This window comes from Amphiura filiformis, chromosome 11 (assembly GCF_039555335.1).
Source record: "Amphiura filiformis chromosome 11, Afil_fr2py, whole genome shotgun sequence".
In the NCBI taxonomy this organism is placed as follows: Eukaryota; Metazoa; Echinodermata; class Ophiuroidea; order Amphilepidida; family Amphiuridae; genus Amphiura; species Amphiura filiformis.
This window is the reverse complement of record NC_092638.1, coordinates 20,941,634-20,961,077: the sequence shown is the minus strand read 5'-3', so window position 1 is coordinate 20,961,077 and position 19,444 is coordinate 20,941,634. Positions and strand designations below refer to the sequence as shown.

General features: G+C 37.3%; 1 protein-coding gene across 1 annotated transcript in view; it reads left to right on the top strand.

Moving 5' to 3' along the window:
* The window catches only part of LOC140164534 (uncharacterized), a 37,985-nt gene extending 19,755 nt beyond the window's left edge, over positions 1-18,230 (top strand). Inside the window, exons 13-21 of the mRNA XM_072187834.1 lie at positions 139-474; positions 723-821; positions 1,924-2,241; positions 3,695-3,878; positions 9,045-9,331; positions 9,568-9,725; positions 11,033-11,198; positions 15,448-15,777; positions 16,524-18,230. Coding sequence (XP_072043935.1) covers positions 139-474; positions 723-821; positions 1,924-2,241; positions 3,695-3,878; positions 9,045-9,331; positions 9,568-9,725; positions 11,033-11,198; positions 15,448-15,777; positions 16,524-16,525 — 1,880 coding nt within the window. The 3' untranslated portion in view covers positions 16,526-18,230. The remainder of the gene's footprint in view (positions 1-138; positions 475-722; positions 822-1,923; positions 2,242-3,694; positions 3,879-9,044; positions 9,332-9,567; positions 9,726-11,032; positions 11,199-15,447; positions 15,778-16,523) is intronic.
* The last annotated feature ends 1,214 nt before the right edge of the window (positions 18,231-19,444 follow it).

The following is a 19,444-nucleotide window of genomic DNA, read 5'->3' as shown; positions in this document are numbered from 1 at the left end:
AGTACTATGCCAGTTTTCGAACACTTTGAATTAAATGTAGAATGTAGAATTGACACTATTCCTCTGATCAAAGGTAAATCATGCAAATTTCGCTTTGTTTGCCGATGTATATATTAATACATAATTTGTTATTTACAGTGTGCGGTAGTATCAACACGACTGTCATAAGTACCAACGAATCATACGCCTTGGAAAACTTGAATTATGGTAACAACGAATACTGTCAATGGACATTTAACAGTACTGGTGAAAGATACATCTTGGTTCACTTTGAGACATTTATACTTGAGGAATGTTGTGACTTCCTACAGTTTGGCACCTTGGAGGATTTTGATGCATACGGTATATACAGTGGGGCTAGCGTACCACAAGACCTCGTTATTGCTGATAGCTTCGTAATGGTGACATTTACTAGCGACGACCGCGCAACTGATTTGGGATATGCTATTACACTATCAGATCTCAATCCAGCAGGTATTTATGCCTGTTTGGTTATAAACAACATAAATTAGAGACATACCTGAAAATCGCTTTGTGATATTGGGCACAGATGAACTGACACGATTTACATTTCAGTATGAAAACCAAAAATAATTCCTTAATAATTACATGTACATTAAGAATACAATAATGTAATTCCTTGACATTTGGTTTAGAAGTAAAGCAAATACGAAGTCCTTTTTCTTTATACATGACACTTTTGTTTTATTCTATTCTATCAGATCTGATCACTTGTTCTGATGGTTCTGCAGCATATTTTGAAGATGGTATTTGTGATGGGTTTCTTGATTGCGATGATTCCATTGATGAACGATTCTGTCGTAAGTTATTCAGTTTACTTGGTAATTTTGTGTGTAGACTATACAGTTTGATTGCATTCCCACATAATATTTGATCACATTTATATCAGATTCATACTTTGGTACAAATTTGTGTTACAAGCTTCCGTACTTTCAGGAGGGAAGTTGGGAATATTGCCTCTTTAGCTCTATTCATGCTAGGACGGTTGTCATATTGCTTTCTGTAAAAACAAAAATATACACGTCCTTAAGAACACCTGTTGAATACAAAAAATGCTGTTCTGGGTAAACGGCGTTTAAAATTCTTGGTACCATTGCATCGGTCCTTTTAAATATTGAGAACATTCTTGAGGAATCATTTGAAATATATGCTATAGAAGTGAATTGGCACCATTGTGAGAGTCGGTTATTATGTAATGAAAGTTGACCTTTGACCCCATTAAATTGCATATTTGGATAGAATTTCTTAATTAAAGACTGTGCATTTTGTCTTTTAAACCACATAATGTGTAAACAATACCATATACTTGATTACGTAACAACAATACCATAAAATCAATAGCCTAGCGACACTGCCAAATCACGCACAAAGGCAGGCTTCTTAAATCATATCAAAGGCAATTCCGAGAGCAGCCAAAGAACATGATGCATATAAATTTAGCTAGGACACGACATTATTCTGCAAAAATGGCGATAATGAAAAAGCAGTTATTACAAATGCCATTAATTATCTCCAAAATTAGATTACAAGAAACGAAGTAGTCACACATGAGAGCTGCCACTCAGTACGATGATTACTGATGCAAATCAAACAATAATCTGCGCATGCGCAGGTGGGATGAGCGATACAGCATGTTAAAAATGTATAAAAATGGCAAAAAGTCATGTAAATAGGGCTTAAAATATTATCAATATGCAATATAAATAGAATTTTGTTTGTGTGTGGATGATCTCAACATTAAATGAATAGAAAATTTAAAAAATCTCATTGAAACGATGAGCTCTCCCTCTGTACCACTATTTTGTGTGTAAATGTAACAATAATAGAATAACTGTTATATTTTAATCACGGTTACGAATATTTTCTAACTGGTAAAAAATAAATTTTACATTTTTTCATCAGCTCTATGTGTTGATGTCCCACCAGAGTGTACATCGTTGCTATCATACAACCAGACATATTTCCCTAATGGTTTATCTTCTACTCTTGAAGAAGCACTAGGATTATTCTTCGATACAGAGGATTGTCATGCCAATGCAACATGGCTGCTCTGTTCTATAATATTCCCAGAATGCCAAGGAGAGGCAAGTACGGCATCACCGTGTCGTCAACAATGCCTGAATATTGTCGATAGCTGCCCCTATCAATTTGAAGACTTATTGGATGATTGTGATTCCTTCCCTGCCGACCAGGAAGTATTATGTTCACTTCCAGAAGGAGGTGAGTTAGCAAGTTAGCGGTGATTTAGACCAGCATTTCGTCGTGCAATTTGAAAGGTCAGATGAAAGCCTACTATGTAAACAGTGAGCACCATTAACATGATACTCCATACGAGGGTCATTCAAAAGTTCTACCTCCATCGTATGTGCAATAATGTGGTAAATAAGTAGAATGTACTACGCACACCTTCTCACATACCAACTGCATTTTGTATCTCATTCTTAATTTCAAAATCGTTACATTATGAGATTTTGCAATTTTTTGCTACAGTTGATTTCAAATTTACTTCACTTAGAAGGTTTTTCCTGCCCATGACGATTTTACTTTGCGTTTGTTTTTACATAATTGCAATCAATGTTATTTTTTTCTACAAGAACTTAATATTTGTCATTTCATAGTGCAAAATCCATCACAAAACTAGATAAAATGACAAATGCTGATTTATATACAAACACAAATACTGCACCATGGAGCAAAACCATCAAAAGAAGAAGACTGAACTGGGTAGGTCAGACTCCAAGAAAAAAATTCCAGCAAGTCAAGCCCTAGCTGAATTTCAACGAAAGACTAAGCGTCCTTTCGGACAACCAAAACCAACGTTGGTGGCACTAATGCAGAAAGAAGTAGATGAACAAACTCTTACACAGACCGATGACAGAATAGCCTGGAGAGCAGTAGTAGTGTGCGCAATGGCAACATAGCCGGAAGCGTAGACGTTGATGATAGTGCAAAATACTATTCTCAACTGCCTAACTGTCTAACATGCTGAGCTTTCATTAAGGATTAAATTAGGAAATGTTCTTGTCAAGATAAACTGGTACTCACTCAGAAATATTTCAATTCCTATCTGTTCGGCACACGGCTTACAGAACACAAAACAGAAACTGAAAAAATAGTGCAACAAGTTTAACCAGGGCCCGAAGAAAAGCTTCAACAACAGATAAATTATTCACAAATCAGCCATCGCTAAGCATGTAGCAGCACAAAATCACATAATTGGGTGAGAGGAGGCTCAGGTCATCGACCAAGAAGCTGACAAAACAACCCGTTGGCTGAAAGAAGCAATTTGGATCAGAAGCAGGGGGCGTAACACCATGAACAAAGACGAGGGGCTTACAAACTAGACAAGATCTACGATCAACTCATCAACAAACGGCAACCAGGCAGTTTGGAAACACCATCAAGACCGTTTCATCAAACATCTAGAAACACCATAACAGAGTGATCAAGATTCCTGATAGGAATTGAAATAATTTATTTGGATCTGAACAAGAACATTTCCTATTTTTATGATCTATGAACGATCCTGATGAAATTGTTTTAAGAGTTTCATTAAGGATGCTTTCGGGAGGACTCCTCCGAAAGAAAAACAAACGCTGAACAAGGCAAATAGTCAGACGTGAATGTAATATCTATTTGAAGGATTAGTAGGATTTATGTGATTTTATTTCAGATTATCACGGAGAAGGAATTTGTGGAATCAGGCCAGCAATAAGAGAGACCCGAATCGTTGATGGAGATGACGCTGGTCTAGGAGCATGGCCATGGATGGGGTCACTAAGAAATGTGAATAGGGGTCATAATTGTGGTGGTACTTTGATTTCTGAAAGCTGGTTTGTTACAGCTGCACATTGTGTGTAAGTCTACAATTAAAACAAATGACATAATTGGCAAGATTAACATCATTGATTAGTAAACAGTGATACCTCAAGCACATTCAAATATGTAATATTCAAAGTAAACAATTTCTTCTTGGAGAAAGACCTTTAAGAAAACTGGGTTTGGATGCTAGTGTTCACCGATGTCATTGTGTAAGCTTAAGTATCATGTCGAGTTTTTCAGCTTCAAAAGCTGGGAGATTTTTGAATTATTCCACAGTCAGGTACTCACATAGTTTATCATATTATAGATCAACCTGATTGATGTAAACAAAGCTGGTAAACATAACAAACGAAAATAAACGAGGAAAAACGGAGTAATAATAATAATAATAATAATAATAATAATAATAATAATAATAATAATAATAATTATAATAATAATAATAATAATAATAATAATAATAAATAATAATAACTTGTGTTGTTTACAACACCAACAAGCCGGCGGGCAAAATTATCACATATAAACTGGGTATGAACATACCGGCACACTGACTTAATAACCTTTGACCCCAAATCTATGAACACTATATATGTATGTGCATGTGTGCAGGTGGCGTCACTCTGCTATGTTGTTTGTGGCAGAAGAAGTATTTTGAAGATATTTTTGTCTTGGACCAGAAGTGACCCCTTAATGACATTTGACCCCAAATTTTAACGCCAAATATACATTGACTTACAACAATGCTTATGTGCAGGTGTCTCACTGTACTATGCAACTTTAGACAGAAAAAATTGAGACCGGAAATGACCCTTTAATGACCTTTGACCCAAAATATGTGAACACCCTATAAACACTTATGCCAATGCATCTGTGCATGTGGCATCACTGTGCTATGTTATTCGTAGATGAAGCATTTTGAGTTCACACTAACATATTTGACCGTAAACCAGAAGTAGTTACCCCTTAATGACCTTTAACCCCAGTTCTGTGAACACTCTATAGACACTGCATAATAGACTAGCCGATGCATATGTGCAAGTGACGTCATCTTGCTATTTGATTTGTGCATTTTGATGATATATGGTTATATACAGGAAATGACTCCTTAATGATCTTTGACCCCAAATCTGTGAACACCCCATAGGCGAATTAGACGGGCCACATTCCTACACCTTACTGGCGGCCACAGCTAGGACCATCCATCCATTTTACGCGACGCCAGTATCATAGGCGTGTAGAGTTTACCGCTCCCGTGACGCGGCACAAGTGCTACGCGCCCCGATGCGCTCGCGATAGTGGGTGTCTTGGATCGCAATACAAACAAACTAAACTAGTTGGCGCAGATAGCCCCAGCTATGGCCGACTTAATTCTGACCATCACGTGGCTATATACTGGATAAAGCCGATGCATATGAACAAGTGACATCATTGTAGGAGGTAACATGTAAGAAGAAGCATTTTGAAATTTGCTGTCAGAAACAGAGAAGAAATAGGTATGTCGTGACATTACAAAACATAACATAGCGCAATACCAAAAATATGATCATTGCGCTTTACAAAACAACAACAGCAAAATACATTAATACATTAGAAAATATATGTTTTAAGATCCTTACTGAAAGATCTAACTGTGAGAGAAGTCCGTAGTGTAGCCGGTAACTGGTTCCAGAGGGTAGGACCAGACACACTAATTGAACCACCACCAATTTTTCTGGGGATGACAAAGCGAGTGATATCCAGATCAGAACGGACGCCTTTCCTAGGTGGAATGTAGGTAGCGATGTAGTCAATGAGTCCATTTAGTAAATGAAAAGAACTCCGCAGACCTTGGACAAAATTGACTTTTTATGTTGACACTAAGTTTAGTAACATTATTAAACACTTCGTCGCCTGTATTCCATAGTGGCGTATAGTGGGGCGCCGCAAATAAACAACTTTTCGAGAAAATCGGGTTTGAAGAAATGCCAATTTAAAATCGAGTTGTGTAAAGCAGACATTCATTATATTTTGTAAATGATGTGAAATTTCTGTAGTAATAAATAGAAATAAATACATACTACTACTGAAAATAAAAAGCATAAAACTATACGTCACTATGGAAAACAAACAAAACGCAATACCCTAACCTAACGTTAACCTTACGCCACCTCGGTCGCCGTGTAATCCCTATGGCGTTACTTTTCGTCGTTTGTATTCCATAGTGGCGTATAGGTCCGATACGTGTACGCCACTATGACATACAATGTTTTTCATTTTTGCCGATATTTCTTAATTATAAAATGTGTGTATACAAAGTGGCGTATGGTCGATACGCCACTATGGAATACAAAAAATGTCACTTTGTAACTATACGCCGCATTTAATTAATTAATTACTAATTAATTAGCTAATTATGACTGATGAGACTTAAAAAAAATGAAAGAGAACATCATTAAAAACATTTGTGCCAATTTTCAAAAAAATTACCAAAAATCACTATACGCCACTATGGAATACAGCCGACGACTTAACACTAAATACAGGGTGTCCCAAAAAAAAGAGGCCCCACATTGCGTCCTCTTTTTCTCCTATTTCTGAAACGTTGATCAAATATATTTTGGTATGTAAAGAAACCCTAAATCGTTAGCTTTAATAAACCAAAACAATTCTTTCAATCGGCTCACAATTTTTGAAGATATGCCCTCTTTAAGAAATGTACCCGTTTTTCACTCTGTCCACGGATGAGGTTTGGCTACATCAAAGAATTAAACGAAACACACGGTTAATGACATGGATAGATAATAGCATTAGTCTTGGGAAAGCATTCACTATAAGCGAGGATCACCAGCTAGCTTCAAACATCTTCGCAACCCCGTATTACTGCTGCATTCGCAAGTATCCGGCGCACAAGGCCTTAAGGATGGTACGCAACGCAATTAATGCAATGAGAACTAGTTCTGAAACCTGTATTCGTCACGGAGGCAACCAGGTAGAGGGCAGAGCAGCACAGTAAACTCACTTCAAAAGAACCAAACACAAACTAAACAGCCCTTTTCAGGGCTACCTTTTATTCCAAAAAGAGAAATGACTTATGTTGTCAATAAAAAGAAAGCAAGAAACGAGAAAAACATAAGTAATTGCAAGTATAGCAAAAGAAGTCCCATCCCGCATCAATTTCGCCCAAATTAATGACACTTAACAAAATCCATAACCCATAAGCCCACCTGTAAAGCCCATTCCCTAAAATAAAGTTGTTATTTTATAAAGTTATCAGCGAGGAATGTTTTATATTCATGCATGGTATATGCACTTTTCAATCTTTGAAGTAGCCAAACCTCCTCCGTGGACAGAGTGAAAAACGGATACATTTCTTTAAAAGGACATATCTTCAAAAGTTATGAGCCGATTGAAATTTTTGTTTTGGTTTATTAAAGCTAACGATTGAAGGTTTCTTTACATACCAAAATATATTTGATCAACTTTTCAGAAATAGGAGAAAAAGAGGGCGCAATGTGGGGCCTCTTTTTTTTGGGACACCCTGTACAATGTATTATTGAGAATTTTAAAATGATTTTTAGTAATCAACCCTATTTGATCCCTGCATGACCTTGAACTCAAAACAAATGTCGATGCATATGTGTCAGTTGTATCTCTATACCATGTAATCTGCAGGAAAAGATTTGAAGGTATTTGGTTATGTACCAGAAATACCCCCTTAATGACCTTTGACCTCAAGTCTGTCTAGGTCCTATATACCCCCTTAATGACCTTTGACCTCAAGTCTATAGCCAAGGTCAATGTCCAAATCTCATTACTGTATCATCTAATCTATACGAAAAGAAACATTTTTAACAAAAATCCAACTGGACAAACTTTAGAGTTTTGCTCATTTTGACCCGAAAACAGACAGACTCCTGTCCCATGTTCAAGCATTATCTGATTACAATTCAATACTCACCTAACGCTAGAGCTATTTTGGGATTATTCTAATGAACACAACACTATTAATAATTCAAAAAGTGACATAGAACTAAAGACAAAAAAAAAACCCAAGTATTACTGACTGAACAGAGTAGGAAAGGGAAGTTGGGAGATGAAAAGATTAGAAAGAAAAGAAAGCGTGAGGAGAGATTGGAGAGGGAGGGTAGTGAGAGTGAGACATGATGTTTTGCAAGTCTTGAGTCTTTTTTTTGGGTCACATTAATATGGACCAGTATAACATTAAATTTGGGTTCTGTCATGTTGTAGAGTGTAGACCTATCCTGCCTAGTAAAACCTAATTATCACGATGAGACACATGCGTAAGAGGGCGCTTGACCAGTGTTCCATAAAACTGACTTATCCAGCCTTTATTGCAAGATAAGAGTGTCAGTATGATTGAGCACCCATTATTATCACTCACATATTATATTAAAATCAAATTTAGTGCATTGATGACCTTAAAATGATCTCGGATGACCTTCAAATGCATGTACTAAATTTCATTAAAATCACCTGACAATAAAATATGACATTTGTTTGACCTCCGGTGACCTTGAAATGACCTTCATCATATTTTGTATCATATCGACATCACATATATTTATTTTCATTCAAATTGGACACACTTTAGAACTTTATCACTTTTGACCCCAAAACAGCCCCTCCCCATGTTTAAGCCAAATCTTATTATAATTCTATATGCACCCAATGCTATAGTCATTTTGACGTTATTCTGATGATCACAGCACTTAATATGCAGCAAATAGTGAATTTAAAGGTTATTTTCAGTAATCAATCCAATTTAACCCTTGTATGACATAACTACTGAAATACAAGAGTCCAGCCGAAGCTCGGCTGTACTAATTAAAAACAAGCCTGTTTGGCCGAATCGTCATAATAATTATGTAATGTATTGTAGGATAAGCTATTTCTAAATATTTAACTCCAACTACCTGCGAACATGGAGCTGCATGTTTAAAGCTCACTGAATTTTTGAACGTAATGAATTACAAGTCTAGAAGTAACAAAATAATGCGTGATTTATTTATTATGAGTGCTACAAGTTTTTTTGTTTTTTTCCATTCAGGTAGCGACGAATTTTACACAATTTTGGATTACCATCGAATAATATATAATTTGTGTTTATCCATGGTAGTTTGAAATTGCTAGACAGATTGTATAGTGTTATTCATCATGTTCATTTGCGTTTTTGTGTGTGTTTTTTAAACATTTCTCAGGGACGTTTATAACGCCGATTACTCAGGTTGGTTTATCGTTTTTGGAGACAGAATACTTGATCAAACATCAAATGAGGAGCAAGTAAGAGATTTTGACGCTGCCCTCATACATCGAGATTATAGAGGCTCTCTAGATAATTTTCATCAAGACATTGCATTGTTACATCTACGTGAGCCAGTTACATTTACTGATTTTGTTCGACCAATTTGCTTAACAAAAACTTGGCAAGAGATAGATTCGTTTGAAGAATGTTGGGTTGCAGGCTGGGGCCGTTTTAATGTCTCCGGTAAGCATAAATGTGTGCGATTCCGGTAAGCATACTTGTGTGTGATATCCATTTATTACTTAAAATATAGATAGAATGTCGTATGAAATCATGTTTCTTCTAGTCAGTTTCGAGATATAATTGCGCTTATTATAACGTGACTATTATTTTCTGTCATTTTAAGAGCTACCCAGATGTGATATTCATGTGACTTATAATTAATTTGCACCCTTTTTTGCATGTGTTTTCCATTGCAGATTATGTTGCTTCAAATATCTTGCAAGAATATGAAGCACCATTGCTGTCCCAGAAAGATTGCCGTGATTATTACATAGATAATGGCGAACCAGATTTAGCACCACCTGATACAGAGATATGTGCTGGTTATTTTGGTGGTGGGCCAAGTACTTGCCAGGTAAGTCAAGCCCCAAGAAACTCCTATTACCTGATTAGTATAAAATTAAGCAGATCCGGCCTTAATTAAGTATTCAGTTCAACATCCATGTCAACCAATGTTTAATACCACGAGGTGTTAGAATAGACCCTCTTTATCACTGTTAGGGGGTTGTAGATAGTACAAACTATACATTTTTAAATCCTTGTCGTCAGACAAGTAATTTGATATCTCTTCAACAAGATCAATATATTTGTGAGTTTTAAGTGGTGACATTTCGTGACCTCTAGCGAAAAATGTACCCTACAATTTGAGCCCACTACCCCCTAGCAGTGCTTTAGAGGGTTTATGTTAACCCCTCATGGTATCAAAGATTGATTGACATGGGTGTTGAACCCAAGCATTTTTCAAAACCCCTTGCTCCTAGACTAAGACTAATAACTATGTGGTGGTTGATCAATCGCTGACTTTAACTTGGCATATTGGATTGTTTTACTACCTTGGGAGCATTTGTAAAATTTCCGTTATGCTGAAGATATTTACTCTACTGACCTCTTTCCAACGTGGCAGTTGACGTGGTAGCTACAATTTGAAATATTACAAGACAATAAATGGTCCCATATATAAAATCACACATTAAATCACACATTTGGTGCGTATTGCAATCATAAACCAAGCATCATAATCATATATTAAACAAGTCGGGTGGAGCTGACAACAAGCTGTACATGCAAGCCAGACAAAATGTCAGACATCGTGAATTATCCATTTTGTAAATCTTGTGTTGCCATGTAACTTATGATCTAACATGATGGTCATGTGTCGAGTCTCAGATCGAGATGTGCAGGCGCAACTCCTTTGACCTTTACTCCAAGGAAAAGCTCCTTCTGGGGTTCTGTGGCATTTAAACAGTAAAGTTTCCCCCAGAAAGAGAGATAGGCCTTAGTATGGAAACAGCTGCCTCAACGTGTTGACATCACCAACTTTCCGAAAGTAAGAGTACTATAAAACCATTTCGATATTGAGTTAACCTTACAGCATGATAATAGCCCTATGGTTCTATATCATGAGGACATAGCAGATAAATGAAGCCAAATATAGCTTGGATATCACAGGATATAGTAGGTCATTTCATGCCGTTATTTGTTCGGAATATTAAAACAAACCGAGCAAATCATTGCTAAGTGGAACCAACTTCCCACCCCTGAATTTCAAGTCTTGAATCTGATGAATATATGAATAAAACTAAACTAACTGTTCAATTAGCAGCCGACGTTTTGAATCCTTTTAAATGATGCACACAATAAATCACTTGTTCATTTTGATAGGGAGACGGTGGTGGTCCTTTGGCTTGCCGTGACAGTGAAGATAATCGATGGCATCTTGTTGGGATCAGCAGTAAGGCCGTGGAGTGTGGCGAATTATTGCCTTCTTTGTTTACCAGAGTTTCCAGATTCCATTCGTTTATTGAATCTACCATCAGACAATATGAAGGTAACTACTATACACCAGGCACAAAAAGAAACTCGTCAGTTATATTCATCCTTGCTGTTCAATAACTTGATAATTTTGGATTATTCTGAAATATATATTTTGTTAATTGGACTTTGCTTTCTCATTTGACACCCTGTTCGTGATAAACGAACAAGAATTGACCAAGATATGCGCCTTCAAAGCCTCAAACCCCAAAATCAAAAGTTGCAGTTTCAACGATTTTTCAATGGGAACGCATCGTTATATTGCACACAAGCACACGGGCCAATCAATATAAAGCACACAGTGTAACAGCCACAATTGAATCGTTAAAATTGCAACTTTTCATTTTGGGGTTTGAGAGTTTGGAGGCGCATATCTTGGTCAATTCTTGCTCAATATTCACGAACAAATGAGAAAGAAAAGTCCAATTAACAAAATGTATATTTCAAAATAATCCAAAATTATCAAGTTATTGAACAGCAAGGATGAACATAACTGACGAGTTTCTTTTTGTGCCTGGTGTAGTTGAAATGTTAGCAGCTAATCCTCTGTTTATTCATGCTATTCAACATTTAGGTTGTGCATCCACGTACATGTGATTCAAGCTGTTGTATCGCATATTAAGCGCAAACAGGGCACAGGAGCAGGACATAACGATACTAGAGACATTGCGATTTCCAAACGTAGACATTAGACGTACGTTGATCTATTCAAAACCACTCTCCTGTATCGAAGCGAGGTCACGTTTTTAGCTATTTTTGAAGATATTCCACTGGCAAAATCGACGTAGATACATCGTTGAAAATACACAAAATTTGTCCATTTCACATTATGTTAAAGACAGTCAAAGATAATGAACATACGAAGGAAAGTCTAATTATTATATATCATGATCCTCTTTGTTTGTAACAAATCATTATAATAAACTATAATATTTGGGGAGTACAAACAAACAATTAAGTTTAATCAGCATGTTAAGTCAAAATTTTAGTCAAAATCAAAAGCGGCCTGTTTAAATTAGGCAGAGACTCAGCTTACTGTTAATTTTTCAATCACTATGCCCTCTGTCGACCTAGATTAGATTTGATCAAATATTATAGGCTTTATTCCAGCTGACTTGTTCTCCTTCGTGACGAATGAGCACAATCCAATTTGGAACCGAAACTAGCAATAAAAGTAAGTGAAAACGTAAGTTCCACGTGCTGCGTTTGGAACAACTCAATCTCTCTATTATCATTCAGTGGAAGTGAATTTAAGGGCTGGGGTATGAACGTTTGGACAGTATTTATTTTGGGACATTAGAGCACATCAGACATATCGAATTGCATTCTGAATACGAAGAATGTCATTCTGATATCAAATAATTTTGATTTTTGAAATTCGCAATTTAATACACATTTTATGGCAAATCATAAAATTGATATTTTTGATATTTAACAGTACTTGAAGTAAACTTTATAAATCTGATGATTTATACTTAAAGTGTATGTAGGTGGGATGAAAAGCCGACGATCAATTGAAAATTTTGACCTTTCGTATTGAAGATATGGATTTTTTTCCCAAAACACCAAAAAAATTAGGTCTTTTTGGGAAAAAATCCATATCTTCAATATGAAAGGTCAAAATTTTCAATTGACCGTCGGCTTTTCCTCCTGCTACATACACTTTAAGAATATATCATTAGATTTATATAATTTACTTCGAGGACTGTTATATATCAACAATTTGAAATATATCAAATTTTTATAATTTGTCATAAAATTTGTATTATATTGTGATTTTAAAAAATGAAAATTATTTGATATCAGAAAGACATGCTTCGTATTCAGAATGCAATTCGATAGGTCTGAGGTGCTCTCATGTCGCACAAAAAATACTGTCGAAACGCAATAAACGCTCATTTTGGATCCCTTAATATGGAAGTCAAATCAATTTTCCCAAAGACTCCTACGACACAAAGACTTAAAAATGCGCGACACATTGTAACACATATATCTGCAATCTTTGGAACACTCCCATAAATCCATCCCGAAAACACGTTTACCATTCAGTTATATAGTAACAACAAACCAGTCAGTCCCATCCCTAATTACAGACATTACCATGTCATATTGCAGCACTTTCTGGGGGAATTTTTCAAGATTCCAGAAGTGATGTCATCTCCATTTAGCAACAGGGTTTCCATGATGTAATCCAGTGGTCACGTGCTGTTATCTGGGAACCCCAAGATAATAATAGATCTGACTGTCTTTGTTAGTGCGATTACCCTGAGGGTTTTGCCAAACATTTTCACATTTTGATCCAAAGATAGTTTACGTTCATGTATTTTGCATTACTAATAATCATAGACTGCGGGAGTAACAACATAACGGTCATTTGTTTTAACGAGCCATACGCCTTGGAATACTAGAATTATGGTGATAATGCATACTGTCAATGGACATTCAACACTACTCAAGGAAGATACATCTTGTTGTAATTTTCTACTGTTTGGCATGGCACATCGCTGTATGTTGATGCATAATAATCGTTATGAATTCGGCAGAGTGACGAATCGAGAATTTTGAGCAAATTGAGTTTTTGTATGCCTATGATTATGTTTCAGGTTATCTTTTATTGCCACCAAAACTTAATGGTAAATCTTACTCACCGACGTTTTTATTGAAATTTAGATTTGGACGAATCGCGCCTAAGTGCGATAAATGAATTCGGCAGAGAGACGAAAGTACTTAGCTGTACAAATCATGTTGATCTATAGTACTATATAGCGGGAAACCCCGAATTTTCTATATTTCACGTCCTATACTAATATATTTTATACCAACGTATAGCTGTAGGTATCTTCTATCCAGTGATACCAACAGAAGTACAAACATTCCCCAAATGATATTGCTGTGGTTTAATAATGTGAGTGCGCGCCCGTGAAATCGGAAAATCCCGGAAAATCATACGCAAAATATAGGCCAATATTGTTATTTTGCTTTAAAATCCTCAAGTGTTTGCTAAATATTACAGGGATGACTATTTATAACTTATATAGCAAGTTAAGTCTACATAGCCTTAGAACAACCAGTATTTTCTACACAAAAGCCCCAAATCAAGAATGCGTTTACAGGTAGTTGAATGCGTATTCGACCTCTCTCTGCGCAGTGGTAGAGATATTTTGGATACAGCATAAAGCCGAATAAAGCGATTTGAGGGATATATCGATTATTTCAGAACATGCAAGTATTGCCAATAATTCGTGTACATACACTTCTATAATATACATTTCAAATGAGTGCTCACAAATGTTCGTAATTTTTAGAAGGACCAATGGAATAGTACCAAGATTTTCAAACGCCGCGCCGTTTACTCAGAACAGAAATTTTGGGCATTCGGCACTCTGCCGTGTTCATAACGGATTATGGTAGATACAGTGGGAATAACTTTTAGTAAAGGTGACATTTACTAGCGACGGCAGTGTAAATTATTCGGGATTCGTTATATTACACTGTCAGATGTCCAACCAGCAGGTAGAGTTGTTCTGTGTTGTGTATGCACATATGCACATGGGACGTTATGGTGTGTATATATCTGTGGATGTAATTCAACAGTCGACACCCCCCTCCCCTACTCCCGAAAGCAGCTCTGCACCGGCCTCGTGGCGCCGAATTTTTATAGGGTTAATTAACTGATTAATTGTCGATTTAAGCGCCTACTCCAAATGGGCAAAGTCAAAACCTTCGCGCGCTTAATAATCATGAAGCCGTTTAGACAAAATTCCTTGTTTATGATCAACATTTTTGACGCTCCGGGCGCAATTTGGTCTGGTAAAGCCATTATATGAATGGTTCGGTAGGTTTCCCCTTCAAGAATGGAGTCCCGTATAATCCTTGTCCCAGAAGCCACAACCCCGGGGCCGGATTTACCACGAAGATAAGAGGGTCTGGGTAAAGAGCTGCGAACTAATGGGTGCAGGGGCAAAATTATAGCCTGTGTGTGCATATGATATTGACGACATTAATTTTCATTTGCCGATTTCAGCTTTTAAAAAGTCATCGAGCTAATTTTTGACAATTTAAGCTACAAATTTTTCGCGCGCTTCGCCTTTGAGTACCGGCTTTGATCTTGTGTGTAAACAGATCAGTTTTTAAGTCAACCTATGAGATTTAATACCACGTGCACTAGACCATGCACTGATGTCGCTCTCTGTAGATTGTTTGTGTATATCTTTACTGGTATAATCACGATAACAAGTCGTCTCCCTGTCTCTCTTAACTTAAAGATATCGTGAACGATCATGTAATACGCCTTGTCGGTGGCTCTAACAACACCGAGGGCCGAGTTGAAGTTTTTCGTAATTATGACTGGGGAACAGTCTGCGATGACCTCTGGAGTGCGAAGAATGCAATAGTAGTGTGCCGCCAACTAGGACTTTCCTTTGGAAACGCCCAAGCATTTGGTAGTGCTGCCTTTGGACAGGGTTCTGGGCCGATTTGGCTAGATAATGTTGAGTGTACAGGATCAGAAAGTAGACTGGATGAATGCAATCATAACGGATGGGGACGCCACAATTGTCAACACAGTGAAGACGCCGGTGTTCGTTGTGTTGATTGTAAGTAATGATTTGAACATGTTCACTATGATAGAGCCATGTTGCGCGGCTACGCATGTTGGGGTTAACTGGTTTTTTTTATTAGTGTTTGCTTTCGGTCATGTCGGTGAAAGAAGCTCAAGCCAAAGAACTACGACTGCCACCGTTTTATGTATAGGGGTGATCTACTGCATGGCATACTACAGGTCTAAGGTTCGATTCCCGGGGTACCAAGTGACTTCTTTGTTCATCTTTTCTCCGTTTTCATTTCTTCTTTCCCTTACGATAGCAAAAAATCCCATGGGCATAGGGCTAATGTATGGGCTATTTTTATACTCGAGGTAGATTCACGCATATTTATATCATGTATATCAGAGGGTGTGTTTAGCTGTGTAATCAACCTTCATGTACTGCTCATACCGGTGAGTCGAGATGGGTATCGCGCCGCGTAAAAAGAGTAGCCTAGTGTTTCACCGGCAAGCGAAGTAAGCGCGTACATCGTTTAGGGTTTCAAAAACGTCAAAAACAGAAAAGAGGTATGTTTGAAAGAATGTCGGACACGAAACATCAAAACTGCAAACTAATAGCCGTTTGTGGCTGCAACAATTTTTATTGAGGTGCTATGCAAAATAACTTTTGCATGCTTTATGTGCTCTCATTGGCCCCGCAGCTCGCATTGTTATATTACTGGGCTCCAAGTTCGTTTTATAATATATAGGACCTATTGTAATAGTTTAACAGCTTTGGTGTGTTGCTTTTTGTTTCAGAACCCAGGCCTAGGGCAGAGGTGACGGAAGAGAACAAAAAAATGGCAAATCAAATAATATTGCTTCATGAGGGTAGTAGTACAGCTAATCTAAAACTTAAAATTATATAATCAAAAATGTCTACGCTTTTATTTCCTGAATTCAGAATTATTAGACTTAGAAAACAAGCAGTAAAGCTTATGGTTATCTTTATTCATATCGTCGTGATTTTAACATACAGAGGAATATCAATTACATAGCAGTACGTTATATATTGTTACGAGGCGTACTTGACTCAAGGCCAAAATCACCTTTTACCCGAACTCATACGAATGCACAACACAAATACACTGTTTGATTATGCTAACAAAATCTAAGTCTGTAATTGAAAGCACGTTATTATTGGTACAATATATGACAACAATGCACATACACAATAATCAAATATAATCACTCTTTATCTATTTAGTACTTAGCCAGCATTCTTCTTCTTGGTGATCATAAAGTTCTTGCAATGTTCTGGACGACTGCTGTAATATATCCTTATTCATTTGTCCTGCGAAAATCAGCGAAGTCCTTTGTACACTTGCATTGATAAATCCTTGCATATAAAATCCTTATACGAAAATGGTGTTCTCCAAACACGTTTATAACTCCTTGCGCAGTTCTCCTATACTAAACTCCTTGCGCCGTTCTCCTATGCTAAACTCCTTGCGCAGTTCTCCTATACTAAACTCCTTGCGCAGTTCTCCAAATTTAACTCATTGCGCTGCTTTCTCCAAACTTGGTGCTATTTCCACCTTTCACACAATATCTTCAGGAAGCAGGACTGCGATGCAGTTGTCCCCACTTATTTTGACAGTTGTGTTGCTCCTTTAACCAGACTTCAGCAAATTGGCAGAAGAATATATATTCATTTCTTGGAAGCAGTACGTTCTTGGACGTATTCTAGATCTTCTCCGACAACACTGGCAAATAGTAGTACTTTGACTACATAAAATATTTCTGGTTTGCAATTTCCTTTCTTTGAAGGAATTGGACTGGAAGCTTATATTAGCTAGCTAGCCCAGATCAACTGTGAATCATTGTTTACATTTTCTTATTATATACCAAGCCTGGGAAAAACCCCATTCTATTCTGGGCCATTTACTGCCTTCACACTATGCTCAATCTGGGAAATTCCCAAGTCTTACTTATAACATTAACCTTTCTCATTACATCACTTCCTTAGGGAATTCCATTACATCACTTTCCTTTACAACCTCAGGGGTTTCCAAATATTCCAAATTAGATATGGTTCAACTTGTTTTGCTCATTTTGAGAGGGGAATTTCCCCAAAATGTCATCACTCATGTAACTTTGTAAACAAAGATAAATCATCAAATTAAATTACTGAGGGCACATCACAATATCCATTAAACAATTTGTCCTATTTTAGCTGAAATAATAACCACATTTTACCAAACTAAACTACCCGTCTCAAACAAAAGTCATCATTCATTTATTCACCTGAAGATCGCCTTTGCGTGAAACACCGTGTAGTGAAATGTTATAAACTATGTGTTTATATTTTAAATAAATACCTAAATACATAAGTAGATGAATAAGAAAATAAAAATAGTTAGAATAAGACAATGCTTGGTGGTTGTCATTTCGTGGTGTAATAATTCAGGGGAAAATGTCGGTATCAGTTCCCAAAAGAAAACAGACCCTTTTGGTAATTCCCGAATGCATTTTCATAAGTAACCGACACTAGGTCATCAACGATGCGCAAATCGTAACTGCGCAGTTTAAGTGCGCAATGACGATCTGCGCAGTGCGCATGTATGAAGACGTACTTTGCAAATCACTCAATGCACGCTTTTTCAAAACTTGAGCCGGTTTCTGTCTAATTTTCGGTATTCTGGCAATCGGTATGCTGGCAATCTACATAGCTAATTTGAAGTAGCGCTATCGGACAGAGTTTCCTTTGCATTATAATTCATCGGTATTTAAGTGGTTTAACGTGAAATTCAACGTTTGTTTGGAACCTAGCATCACTGCGCAGTCGCACTTACGAATACACAGACTTAATTTGAGATTGAGCAAGACAAAGATAAGGCAACCTCACCCACAAGTGGCGTACCGAGGCCGCCCCAACCCCGGGGGGCTGAAGAAGAAACAATTTTGCCGCCCCTTCCGTAACAGCCCGAAAAGGTTGACCCAGTTTTTTTCGGTGGTTTTTAGGTGCTAAGAAGGATTTTAGGCGCTAGCGCCCTAAAAGCAACCATTTTTTCAAAAATTTGTATGCTTTTCCTATTTTTGGCGCCCTTTTTTCTTTGCCAATTCGTTTTGCCGCCCCTTCGTTTTTTGCCGCCCCTGTTTTTGCCGCCCATTCTTCTTCCGCCGCCCCTTCGTTTTTGCCGCCCCCTACGTTGACCCCGGGGGGCTGGCGCTACCCAAAGCCCCCCCCCCCCCAAAAAAATACGCGCATGCCCACATATTCCGGTTCATAACGGCCTTGTCTGTAAACAGGTATGTAACTTTAGGTGCATAGTGAGAACAATAAATGGTTGACTTTTGGGCGGAGAAAGGAATTGATATGGCAAATCGTCATCTGAAACCTAGAAGGTGGAGTTCATATATTATGGCCCTTCTCTTCTCGAATAGTTCTGACACTTAGACGTGCACCCGAGCACAGGGTTGGCTCCTCTGTACAAAGGACCATCAGCTGTACATTATCTCCGAACCACGAGATGTCATTCATACACTACCTATATCTGCACGTGCTAAGCAGTGTATGGACGTGAGAAGAAATTATACCATTACATTCTGTATTGCTTTACAATTAGATAAATTAACTGATAAACTAACCTCCGGTAAAAATGAAAGGATTATAGGATCATTTCGGGATAATAAATGCATTCGCGTCCCAAGGCAAGCCGAAGATTGATTCGAATCCA